We start from the raw sequence: 12,776 nt of genomic DNA, 5'->3' as shown, positions 1-12,776 counted from the left end.
TCCTTTTTCAATAAAGGTATACAAATCTTTGTCTGAAAATCTTGTAAAGGAACTTCAGCTTTAGAGTGTTTGAGAAAAGCTTCTTATGTTAGTCCTGGTGCTGAAATGATGTGATGTAGATCTAATTTATAATTCAATAAGCTTAAGTTTTCTAAAGTTTTAAAAAATATCCTATAAAATTAAAACATCGCTTTTTATGGATCACTTTGTAGTCTAATATTATTTTACATTTAATTAATTTCCAATTAGATTTCGCTCTTATATATTCTTCTACAGGAATATTTTTCCCCCTTAATCTAGAATAAAACCTGTCTGTTGAAAGTAATTTGTATCATTAAATTATTAATTTAATGATAGTATTAGTTTAAGTTGTTGGGATCTCTTCTAAACATATTTCCAAGAAGTTTCAAAAAGCGATTCATTCCACAGAGAAGGGACTGTGGTGCGGCTGCTGAAGCATTCTGGGACGGAACGCCATTAAAAACTATAACTCGATCAGCCAAATATGATGACATTATAAATTCTGACTCCACAACAAAGGCTGTTTTCTTGGTGTGCAGGATAAAGTTTTTAATGACTTTCGCTGCAACAAGACGTTGCTCTGAATCCAGATAGGCTAAGGGCTCATCAATCAGATAAACATCTGCGGGTTTTCCTAAGGTAAGGACCAGTGCCACTCGTTGAAGCTCACCAGCAGATAAACACTGAACATCCTGATCCATAATATCCTCGATTTTCATTGGTTTCATTACGTCAGTGTTAAACTGTGCATGAGTAAAGGCATCCCTAATCTTCTCCACCAATAGGCTTCGCACTTTTCCATCATATTTGGTTGTGAGTTTCTGTGGCTTATAACTTATTTGCCAAGGGGAACTTCTGCCCTTCCTTTGTCTGGACGTAAGTTACCCGCCAGCAGCTGAATAAGGGTTGTCTTCCCTGTTCCATTTTCACCAAGTAGCACAATAATTTCAGCATCTGTAAATTCACCCCCTTCAACTTGCAAGGCGAATTCTCCTAAGGTTTTCTTCATGTTAGGATACTCAAAGTGCCGCATAAGTTTTATCTCTTCTTCTGTTGCAGTCTCTGAAAATTTAAACTTTCCGTCTTGGATGTCATGCCAAATAGTATCATTGATTGTTTTTGAAACAACTTCCAAATATGCCATCGTTAATCTTAGATTTTAGTTTCTATCGTTGTTACGAGATTTTTGAATCATATAATATTTTCAAAAACAGTTCAAAAAGGAGTAAACTTAACCTTATCCTATTATCTTGGGATCATGACGTTTTTATGACGTGTGAAAGAGATAGAAGCTTTTTTAGATAATAATATTTTACAGAAGGAAATGCAATAGCTCACTTTTTGACTTTACGGTTCTGTCCATCTAGTAGCCAAATTTGAACTAGGTGCTTTAATGAAATTAAATAAAAAAAACAAGTTTTTTCAACTGAAAGTAAGGAGTGACATCAAAACTTAAAACGCACAGAAATTACTTTGTATATGAAAGAGGCTGCTTCCTCATCAACGCCCCGCTCTTTACGCTAAAGTTTGACTCTTTCTCTCAATTCTTTTTTCTAAAACAGTAAAAAAACTTTAGCGTAAAGAGCGGGGCGTTGATGAGGAAGCAGCCTCTTTCATATACAAAGTAATTTCTGTGCGTTTTAAGTTTTGATGTCACTCCTTACTTTCAGTTGAAAAAACTTGTTTTTTTTATTTAATTTCTGAACGTTTTTGAATCAATGCATGTTTTGATTTTGGCTCTCCGCAGAGGAATGATCAAAACGAAATTTGCATATTTTTTTTTTGGCTCAATGGCTTTCTCATAATTTTGATCGAATGATTTTGAGAAAAAAAGAGCGGGGGACGAAGCCTAGTTGCCCCCCGATTTTTTGGTTAATTAAAAAGGCAACTAGAACTTTTAATTTTTTACGAATCTTTTTATTGGTAAAAGATTTACGTAACTTATAAATTAGCTTACGTAAAGAACTTTTGTATTCTCATGTTTTTATTACATATATGAGGGGATTCGCCCCATCGTCAGTACCTCGCTCTTTACACGAAAGCTTAAATTTTATCCCAATTCATTAAGAATGACCCCCTGAATCACAAAAGCCGTAGAATAAGTAGTTGAAATTACCGAAAATACTTTAGCGTAAAGAGCGAGGTATTAGAAGGAGGTGAGCCCCTCATATGGGTAATAATTTCTGTTTGTTTTAAGTTTTATTGCTGTTCCTTACTTCCAGCTGAAAAAGCTTTTTCAGTTTTATTTTTTAATTGTTTTTTTTTTAATAATGCTAGTAAATCCTGCTCTCCCTTCATGGAAATTTTCTTCTCCCATTACAAATTCTCGAAGGAAAGTTCCCCCAGCATATCCCCCTCTTCTCAACCCCTCCCCCAAACCAAAAAAATCCTCCTGAAAACGCCTGTATACTTCCCAATAACCATTACAATATGTAAGCACAGGTCAAAGTTTGTAACTTGTTGCCCCTCCCACGGGGACTGTGGGGGAGTAAGTCGTCCCCAAAGACATAGTTATAAGGTTTTTTGACTACGCTGAATAAAATGGCTATCTCAGAATTTTGATCCGTTGACTTTGGGAAAATAATTAGCGTGGGAGGGGGCCTAGGTGCCCTCCAATTTTTTTGGTCACTTAAAAAGGGCACTAGAACTTTTCATTTCCGTTAGAATGAGCCCTCTTGCAACATTCTAGGACAACTGGGTCGATACGATCACCCCTGGGGAAAAGAAAAAAAAAACAAAAAAACAAAAAAACAAATAAACACGCATCCGTGATCTGCCTTCTGGCAAAAAATGCAAAATTCCACATTTTTGTAGATAGGAGCTCGAAACTTCTACAGTAGGGTTCTCTGATACGCTGAATCTGATGGTGTGATTTTCGTTAAGATTCTATGACTTTTAGGGGGCGTTTCCCCCTATTTTCTAAAATAACGCAAATTTTCTCAGGCTCGTAACTTTTGATGGGTAAGACTAAACTTGATGAAACTTATATATTTAAAACCAGCATTAAAATGCGATTCTTTTGATGTAGCTATTGGTATCAAAATTCCATTTTTTAGAGTTTTGGTTACTATTGAGCCGGGTCGCTCCTTACTACAGTTCGTTACCACGAACTGTTTGATTCTATGAAACCGGATGTTTTTGAGCTGGTTTGGTAAATGGGGAACCCCAGCAAGTGAGTTAGATGGGAAAGTGTTCATATGCTCATCAAGGTTATAGTCCAATAGGTTTCATCAACAGTTATTGTCTTATAAAATGATATAAAACTCTCCCCTGAATCAAAATTATCTCTCTCAGGTACTAATTCTCTAAGAAATAAATGAGAGTCATATTATGAGAGATTATCCATAACAATACTTAAGTGTTTGCAAAATTTTAAAATTTTTATTATATTCTGCATTAATTAATCCACGTATAACACCAGTCATATGATCATGATCCAAAAAAACGTATTATCTACTATTTCCTTTTCACAAATATGACAGCTTTTAATACTTGTATTAATACATTTTTCTTTTACTTATTTTGTGTATAACCGTGATCTCGCTTTTTATTTTCATACTCATTGGCTATTTCTGTACACACCTCTTTTATGATAGTTATAAAATGTCCCCTAGCATCTTCACCAAGGCGTTCTTAATATTTATTTTGTGAAAACAACATTATTTTTGAAAAACAATATTTTAATATTTACGAAAAACCACATACTTGGAATCCATAAACAAATGGCCTTTGCTTTGCTATTTTAATTGACTTTTAATCCTTCTTTTGATTAAACTCTTAATGACACGATTCAGAACCATCTATAACACTGTAAGGTACTTTCATTTGTTTAGCTATATTTTTGAATTCAATTTTTGATCCTTTTTCAAATTTTCAAATTCATAAATATCTTGAATACCTTATCAACTTGTCTGTCATTTGCTGAGTGAAGATAAGTGAGTATTGACCAAAGAAGGCATTTATTATCGCTATTTTTATGTATATTGTTATTTTTATTGCCCCTAAGTGTTTTGATTCTAAAGCAGCTGATCTTGAAAATCAATCTAAAAGAATTAGATAAAGGTACAATTTTAAAGGTTACTGAAAAAAAATAAAGATAAAATAAATTATTTGGAAATTGATATTGAACTATCCATCAAATGCTAAATTATTATATTTGATTGGTAGTATAGGAAAAATAAGACATAAATAAACCTTTATTTCACAAATTAATCAAATTCTTATTTCACAAGATCTGTTTCGATATTAAGGCTCAGGATGAGAAACTGTGAAAATATTGGAAATTTTAATTTTGAATGGTGTAAAATCAGTTGAAATAGGGGTAAACTGATGGGGTGGGATCTAGATCCCGTATTCACATTGTGAAAAGCATAAAAATAAGACCAAATTTTATTTTCAAAGACCTGTTTTTATGTTTAATTTAGGGTTATAAAATGTTCAAAATGTCCAAAAATTTATATTAAAATGAAATAAAATGGACTGACCGTGGTGTAAATTGATGGGATGATTTAAGTTGGGCAGAACATGCATTTACTATACTACTAAAGTGACTAACTGATTCATGATGCTTTCATGCCTTTTTCCAAAGCAGAAATGATAATATTAAAAATAATAATTTATTTCTTACCCATAAAAACACTATAAAAGTATTAGAATATGGAGTAAAAACAATTAAATACACACAAAAAATTAAAAAAATTGAAAATAATGACTATAGAAATCTGTTACATTAAAAAAGCTTAAAAAATCAAATAAAGACACGCAAACAAAAATGAACTACAGAGAAATAAAAAAAATCAACATTAAAAAGACGGAAGAAATGAAATTCACATAAAAAGAAAAAAAAGAAAATGGGAAGTCAACCAATGATAGATAACTATACAAAAAAATTTACAAGATGATTATATGGAAAGAGCCCATCAAGAGCAGTATCTGAGAACTTTCTGTGTTGCTTTTCCAACTTTAATGTTATATCAGGTCCACCATATTTACCATGTTATGTATCCAGGGAGGAGTGAAAAGGAAAAACTTACAGTGCATAATATAACTACTCCGGATTGTTTTTAAATCAATTTTTCTCAGGATGCGGTAAATTCCTGCCGTATAAAGTAATGATTGATCGCAGTATGTAGACTAGAGTTTTGCGATTTTATTATGTTTCTCTCGATTGGGAACAGTTTTCCCATATCTTAATTGTATTATTTTAGAAATGTCGTAAACAGTGCGTTGGTGAAAACTAGAAAGATTATTAGTAAGGCTTAGTAAGGCTTGCATATACGGAATAGTTAACAATAGAAAGACTAACTGCAAGAATAATCATTTTCAAGCTTTTCAGAATTAATCACTTTAAACCATTCACGTTTCTTAACAGGGAAATCCATGTCAAGGTAGCTTATTGACCAAAGATACCTCTTATAATCCGCTTTAGTTTTCGCTTTAAATCCACAACACACCCTGATTGTGGGTGGCCACAATCGTTCCAAACTCGAAGCCAGAATTTAGCTCTGTTTTTCACAATCTTGAAATTGGGATCTGCTGAACAGATTGATTTTTGAGTACCAATAAGGATCCGTTCTGATGAAACAGCTCTACATTCAGCTTCTTTCAATCAAGATACTATTTCTTTATAATGTAAATTTAACTCAGAAACTCTGTCAGGTCTGACACATTGAAACTGCAATAAATTATAAGGTACACGTATAAGAGATAAACAGGATGTAAGTGTAGATATGTATAAAGAGATATCTAATTTTCCAATGATAATTCGAAAACCATTTTGATTTTTTTCGAATTTCTAATCTGTCGGAACAGAGGGAAGCGAAAAAATCACAGATAATTGAAGATGGTCAATATCATGGTCATCATTATGGACAGTGACAATCGAAGAATAAATAGATGAAGAGCACACAACGTGGTCAATGTCAGCAGTCTTTCCACAGTGACGGATATAGGTGAAGGGTAGATATTTAGGGATTATGCGGTATAGCAGGAGACAATCAACAACATAATCCTTTCTAACACAGTCAGTATTGATATTGTATTAAGATCATCAATCACTGTTTAATTTAGAGATCGAGATACTAATCGTTTAATTAATTTTCTCAGAGAAGCACAAGCCTTCACAAAAATTGTAATCGAGTGATTAGAGTTAATGTCATGGGGAAAACATGAGTTGATCAGAATAGTTGATTAAACATGGACTGCTAAGAAGAATTCGACATGATGATAACAGATAGGGGTGAAGAAATAAACATTACGCTTAAAGATGCATGCAAGACCCACTGATGGACTGCCACCAGTTACCCTGGCAGAGGTCGAAAATACCATGCGGTTTGGACTTCGACGCAGAAAATCAAGGCTACCTGAAGTCAAAAATGCTCTTGAAAACAAACTAAATCGTATTGGCTGCATAATTAGTCAATGAGAAAGTATTTGTCCTTAGTTCCATTAATATTGTAGGACATCATAGAAAACTGAAAAGTCATTGATGTGGATTGGGGTCCATTTTAAGTTTATCTTGCACAACAGGAAAACTAAACTGTGAGATGTGTGATTTTTATCACAGTTAGCACATCTAGGAGGGGAGCAATGTATGGTTTATCTTTCGAAGAAATGTGTGCTCCAGCACAACGGGCACATTTAGGAGTATCAAAGGTGTCTTTTATAGGGTGTTGGCTTGTGAGATGTTTCAATCAGGCTAAATTGGCTGCTTAGGTCTACTTTTGCAGTACCAGCAGGGTTTCTAATAAGTTTCCTTCTTAATTTAAATTCTCAAAGGTGTTTTCTATAAGGTGTGGCTTGTGAGGTGTTGCAATCAGGCCAAATGGGCTATTTATTAGTTAACATGCTAGGTTTTGGTAGAGGACAATAGGGCTTTTTTAATGTTTTCTTTATTTTAGGGTATAAATTAAAAGGAAAGTTGTACTTTATTATAATCATTAATTATTTGCAATAGTTAGTTAATTATTAGTTTGCATGCTAGGTTTTAGCAGAGGACAACAGAGCTTGTATATGTTATTTTTGTCCTTTACTTTATAGTCTAAATAAAAGTAAAGTTGCAATTTATTGCAACTATTTATTAGTTGCATTAGTTAGTTACTTATTAGATAATCATGCTAGGTTTTGGTAGATGAGTCAGATGAGTTACAAACCTTCTCCCAGCAATGGGTTAAATTGCCTGGTGAAGCAGAACACCATCGTAGGAGGATCCTCTATAGGAGGACAACTGCGGCAGGGCGTAAGATCCAGATTTATGGACAACAGCCCCTGTAAAGGGCTGCCTCGACCCTTTCGGGGTACCTGCAAGACTAGGAAACTTGCGGTCAATTTTTCCCACTTGAGGAGTGGCGCCCTTCGAGGAAATTATAGCCTAGTAAACAACACAGCACTCGTACGGGATTCTGATTATTGGATATTTTTCTGGGCTTGGTTTGTTTTGATGGGCGTTTTCGGGCTGAAAAACCTCTTCCTACCTAATTTATCTACTATGGGCTGCCTCCCCGTAGTAGCATAATATTTGTAGGCATGAATATATAATGAGTCGGAGGTAACAGGCTTGGGACTGTCTGTGCAGGATTTCGACACTAGTTGATAGAAGAGCATCACCAAGTGCTGAAAACCATGTTGTGACCAAGATGTGCCCAGGATTGCACAAAGCCTCCAACTTACTGGAGATCCCAGGGACTCCTTGCTGTACGGCTCTAAGCCGGCTTAAGCGCTTCAGTGTAGACTTGAGAAGATATGTTGGTCCCAATCCTGCACTGGTATCCGGGATCACTGCTTTTCCTGAGGCCAAAATAATTTCAAAGATTTAAAGAACATGAAAATTGGAACTTGGAATGTTACGACGTTAAAAAATGACTATCGCATCGACATTTTGACTGACGAATTCAGACGGTTTGAACTGGATTTATTAGGAGTTTCAGAAACTCATATCCCAGGGGTAGGAAGCATGAAATTAGGTGACATTGAATTTGTTTACTCAGGCAGGAAGGATGGGGTACAAATACAGGGAGTAGGGCTCATGATGAATAAGGAAGCTCCTAAGTGCTGTTTAGGCTGGGAAGGTATTAATAATAGAATACTAATTACTCATTTTATGAATAAAAAGTTTAGAGTATCAGTTATAGTAGTATATACCCCCATTGAACCAACTGATGGGGATACTAGTGACTCAGATGAATTTTACTTACAGTTACAGGAGCAGATAGACAGGGTACCAGGTAGAAATATGGTGTTTTTGCTAGGAGATTTTAATGCCCAGGTTGGTAGAAATAGGGATAGATAGTATCCTAGCCTAGGTAAATTTGGTGTAGGAAAAGAAAACAGTAATGGCTATAGACTTTTGCAATTTTGTAGGTATAACCACCTAATTATAACCAATACGGTATTTGGTCACAAAATGGCCCATAAGTTGACATGCTATTCACGTGATGGTAAGACAGCAAACCTTATTGATTATGTTATTGTAAAAAGAAGACTAGCAGATTCAATAGAAGATACTAGGGAGTATAGGAGTGCCGTTATTGATGTTAAAAGTAAAGATCACCATCTAGTAGTGTCTAAGGTTAATTTAAAGCTGAAATTTCGGAAGGGTAACCTCCCAGAAAGTTATGATGGGAACTTTCCCTCCCGGAAAGTTATGATGTTGGTAGAATTCAGGATGAAAATTTGAGAAAAAAGTTCCAGGAACAGTTGAGTACTAAACTTGAGAGTTTAAAATTTGACAATGTGGAAAATGGATGGAATAATTTCAGAAAAACAATTTGTGAAGTTGCTGATGGTGTCCTAGGGAAAAGTGCTAAGACTGCAACTAGGAATATTAGTGAAAAAGCTTTAGGTTTAATATAAAGTAGAAGGGGTTTGTTTAAGAATTATCTGAGTGATAGGTCGTATGAAAACAAAAGGAATATAAAGAAAGTGGAGAAGGTATTAATCTATGAACTAAGAAAATGTGAAGTGGAGGCGATGGATAAAATTGCTGAGGATCTGGAAGATACGGCTAGACGGCATAATAGTAAAATATTACACTGGCATGTTAATAAATTGAAAGGGAGTAGCCAATCCGGACTAGTCCCAGTTAAAGATAGAAATGGGGCCACAATTAGTGATAAGGAAAAAGTTAAAGAAAGATGGGTGGAACATTTTGAGAATGTGCTAAACCGAGATACAGTTGCAGAAAAAGATATAGATGAAAATGAAAAGTTTGTGATACCTTGGATGTAAAGGAAGATTTGTTTATTGAGCAAGAATTAGCAACAGTACTAAAAGGATTAAAAAATAATAAGGCTCCAGGTGCTGATAGTATGATTAATGAGTTTCTTAAATATGGTGGCTCTGAGCTTAGGAATAAGCTACTGAAGACTATGAACATGTTTTTGAAAAAGGGGAAGTACCCAATGATTTTAGGAAAACCTTAATTAAACCACTGTATAAGAAAGGTGACGAGAGTGAGTGTCATAATTATCGAGGCATTAGTCTGGTCTCTGTAGGTAGCAAATTACTGAGTAATATGATACTTTTTAGACTGAGACATGCCGTAGACAAAGTTTTAAGGGAAGAACAATGCGGTTTTAGAAAAGGTAGAGGATGCGTCGACAATGTTTCACTCTTAGGTTAATAATTGAGAAGTCTCTTCGTTGTCAAACACCTTTGGACCTCAGTTTTATCGATTATGAGCAAGCTTTCGATTCTGTTGAGAGAAGAGCGTTAACAAAGGTCTTATCGTTATATGGTATGCCAGAAATATACATTAAAGTGATTTGCGCTATGTACGAGAATAATACTGCTGCAGTTAAGGCAGGAAATGAGGTTAAGAACTGGTTTTGTATTAAATCAGGAATTAAGCAGGGTTGTGTTCTATCCCCCTTTATATGGATCATTTTGATGAACTTCGTCTTAAAGAGCACAGGAAAGGCAATTGGAGGCCATGGAATCAAATGGGGAGGAAGAACGCTCCTGGACTTAAATTATGCTGATGATTTAAGCATATTAGATGAAAGTGTGAGCAAAATGAATGAATTTTTAGAGGTTTTACGACTTAAGGGTGCTAAAATAGGCTTAAAAAATTAATGTTAAGAAGACTAAGCCACTAAGGCTAGGAATAAGTGAAGATGAACAGATGACATTAGGTAACAAAAAGATTGATCAGGTTGGGAGCTTCAGTTATCTTGGTAGTATTATTAGTAAAGATGGTGGGAGCAGTGAAGATGTTAAAAGCAGAATAGCTAAGGCTCAGGGTGTTTTTTCACAGTTAAAAAAAGTTTGGAAGAATAGAAAGATAAGTCTACAAACCAAGATTAGAATATTGGAAGCTACAGTGATGACAGTTGTCAAATATGGCTCTGAAGCATGGGCACTCCAAAAAGCAGATGAAAATTTACTAGATGTTTTCCAGAGATTTTGCCTGCGGATTGTTCTGGGTACCCGGCTGACTGACCGTATTTCAAACAGAAGGTTGTACGAGAAGTGTGGTTCAATCCCGCTTTTTGGGGCTATAATGAAAGAAAGGTTGAGATGGCTAGGCCACGTTCTACGGATGAAGGATGACAGATTACCGAGGATTGTCCTTTTTGGCCAACCGTCTGGGGCTACACGGAAAGTAGGTCGTCCTTGTTTGGGTTGGGAGGATGTCATAAATAAAGATTTAAAGGAAATGGGAACTTCCTGGGAGGGTGTAAAGAGGGAGGTTTTAAATAGATTAGGTTGGAGGAGGAGCGTGCGTAGCTGTGTTGGCCTCAGGCAGCTTTGTGGTGCAATGAGTTATTATTAGTAGTAGTAGTAACTGGACAAGCCTGTTTAAAGTGGTTTGGTGAAAGACATTTAAAACAGCAGTATGGCAGTTTTTCGTATTGGTTGACCCAAAGAATTTGTAGCCAAGCTTCAGTTCTTCCTTCAAAACAATTGAGTAAAAATAAAAGTCTTCGAACTCGAGATTTACGGACAGAGATGAGCCATGTCTCTTTGCATTTTGTCATGTCATTTTGAACAGAGAGTACATCAGTGGTGACTCCGGTCGGTAAACCCCGTATTATTAAAAAAAAACGTTTACAAAGGACTTTAGTTGCAGTACCAGTCATTTTTTTCATGCAGAGAAACACAAAATTAGCTAATTTTTAAATGTTTATATAGCATTCGTCTTTTAGTTGGCTTGACACTGCATACTAATTCATGACCGTTGACCTTATTAATAATTGTTTTCCGTTTCGAAGTATCAGAAAGGTCGGTGGGTATATTCGAACAATTATGGTTGCATGGGTATCAGCAGTTGAAACAGGGGAGGGGAGAGAGTTTTGGATACTCAACCAGGTAGTTATTGAGGACTGAAGACATGCCAAAGACAGTCTGATGCAGCTGGTTGATTTTGACGAACAGCAAAGAATAAGCAGCTGCTGTAAGGCATGTGACTTTGGTGTGAAGCTTTATCACGAAATTTGGCACAGAGTCGCCACTCCTATCTCTACCTATAAGAAGTGAAATAATGTCAATAAAGTGGCTTGAAACAGCATTAGAACACTTTTTCACCGGGCAGTCCACGTTGGGGGCACACCTCTCCTAAAGTTTTGCGTTTGCATCCTTCACTTCATTTGTATCTGCAAAAAAGTCCATTCCATATTTCTTAATCTTGTCATTATCAATTACATTTAATAGATTACTTTGCACATGGTTCAGTATTGGCGAATAAACCATTTCTTCCATTACATCAAACAGTTCGTGGTAACGAACTGTAGTAAGGAGCGACCCGGCTCAATAGTAAACAAAACTCTAAAAAACGGAGTTTCGATACTAAAAGATATATCAAAAGAATCGGATTTTTATGCTGATTTTAAATATATAAATTTCATCAAATTTAGTCTTTGTCATCAAAAGTTACGAGCCTGAGAAAATTTGCCTTATTTTGGAAAATAGGGGGTAACACCCCCCAAAAGTCATAGGATCTTAACGAAAATTACACCATCGCATTCAGCGTATCAGAGAACCCTATAGAAAAAATTCCAAGGTCCAATCTACAAAAATGTGGAATTTCGTATTTTTTGCCAGAAGACAAATCACGGGTGCGTGTTTATTTGTTTTTTTGTTGTTTTTTTTTCCCAGGGGTCATCGTATCGACCAAGTGGTCCTAGAGTGTTGCAAGAGGGCTCATTCTAACGGAAATGAAAAGTTCTAGTGCCCTTTTTAAGTGACCAAAAAAATTGGAGGGCACCTAGGCCCCCTCCCACGCTCATTTTTTTCCCAAAGTCAACAAATCAAAATTTTGAGATAGCCATTTTGTTCCGCATAGTCGAAAACCATAATAACTATGTCTTTGGGGATGACTTACCCCCCACAGTCCCTGGGGGAGGGGCTGCAAGTTACAAACTTTGACCAATGTTTACATACAGTAATGGTTACTGGGAAGTGTACCGACGTTATCAGGGGGATTTTTTTGGTTTGGGTGTGGGGTTCAGGGGAGGGGGCTATATGGGAGGATCTTTCCTTGGAGGAGTATTTCATGGGGGAAGAGAAATTCAATGAAAAGGGCGCAGGACTTTCTAGCATTACTATAAAAAAAACAATGAAAATATAAACATGAAAAAGTTTTTTCAATTGAAAGTAAGGAGAAGCATTAAAACTTAAAACGAACAGAGATTATTAAGCATATGAAGGGTTCTAAAAATACTTTAGCATAAAGAGCGAGGTATTTAGGAGGAGATAAATACTTCGCTCTTTATGCTAAATTTTTTTTAAATAATTTCAACTATTTATTCTACGGCCTT

At 35.6% G+C, this 12,776-nt stretch overlaps 1 protein-coding gene across 1 annotated transcript; it reads right to left on the bottom strand.

Annotated features, from left to right (window-relative positions):
• Window positions 1-359: 359 nt before the first annotated feature.
• Window positions 360-749, bottom strand: LOC136044003 (protein Pixie-like). The gene has a single exon (XM_065729092.1). It carries the CDS (start codon window positions 747-749, stop codon window positions 360-362), a length of 390 nt encoding a protein of 129 aa, XP_065585164.1.
• Window positions 750-12,776: the final 12,027 nt, after the last annotated feature.

This window comes from Artemia franciscana, chromosome 2 (genome assembly GCF_032884065.1).
Source record: "Artemia franciscana chromosome 2, ASM3288406v1, whole genome shotgun sequence".
NCBI lineage: Eukaryota > Metazoa > Arthropoda > Branchiopoda > Anostraca > Artemiidae > Artemia > Artemia franciscana.
This window is presented reverse-complemented; position numbering and strand designations above follow the sequence as displayed.

Bases quoted from the DNA above. Each gene is read 5' to 3' on its own strand.
- LOC136044003 (XM_065729092.1), bottom strand. From the start codon at position 749: ATGAAACCAATGAAAATCGAGGATATTATGGATCAGGATGTTCAGTGT.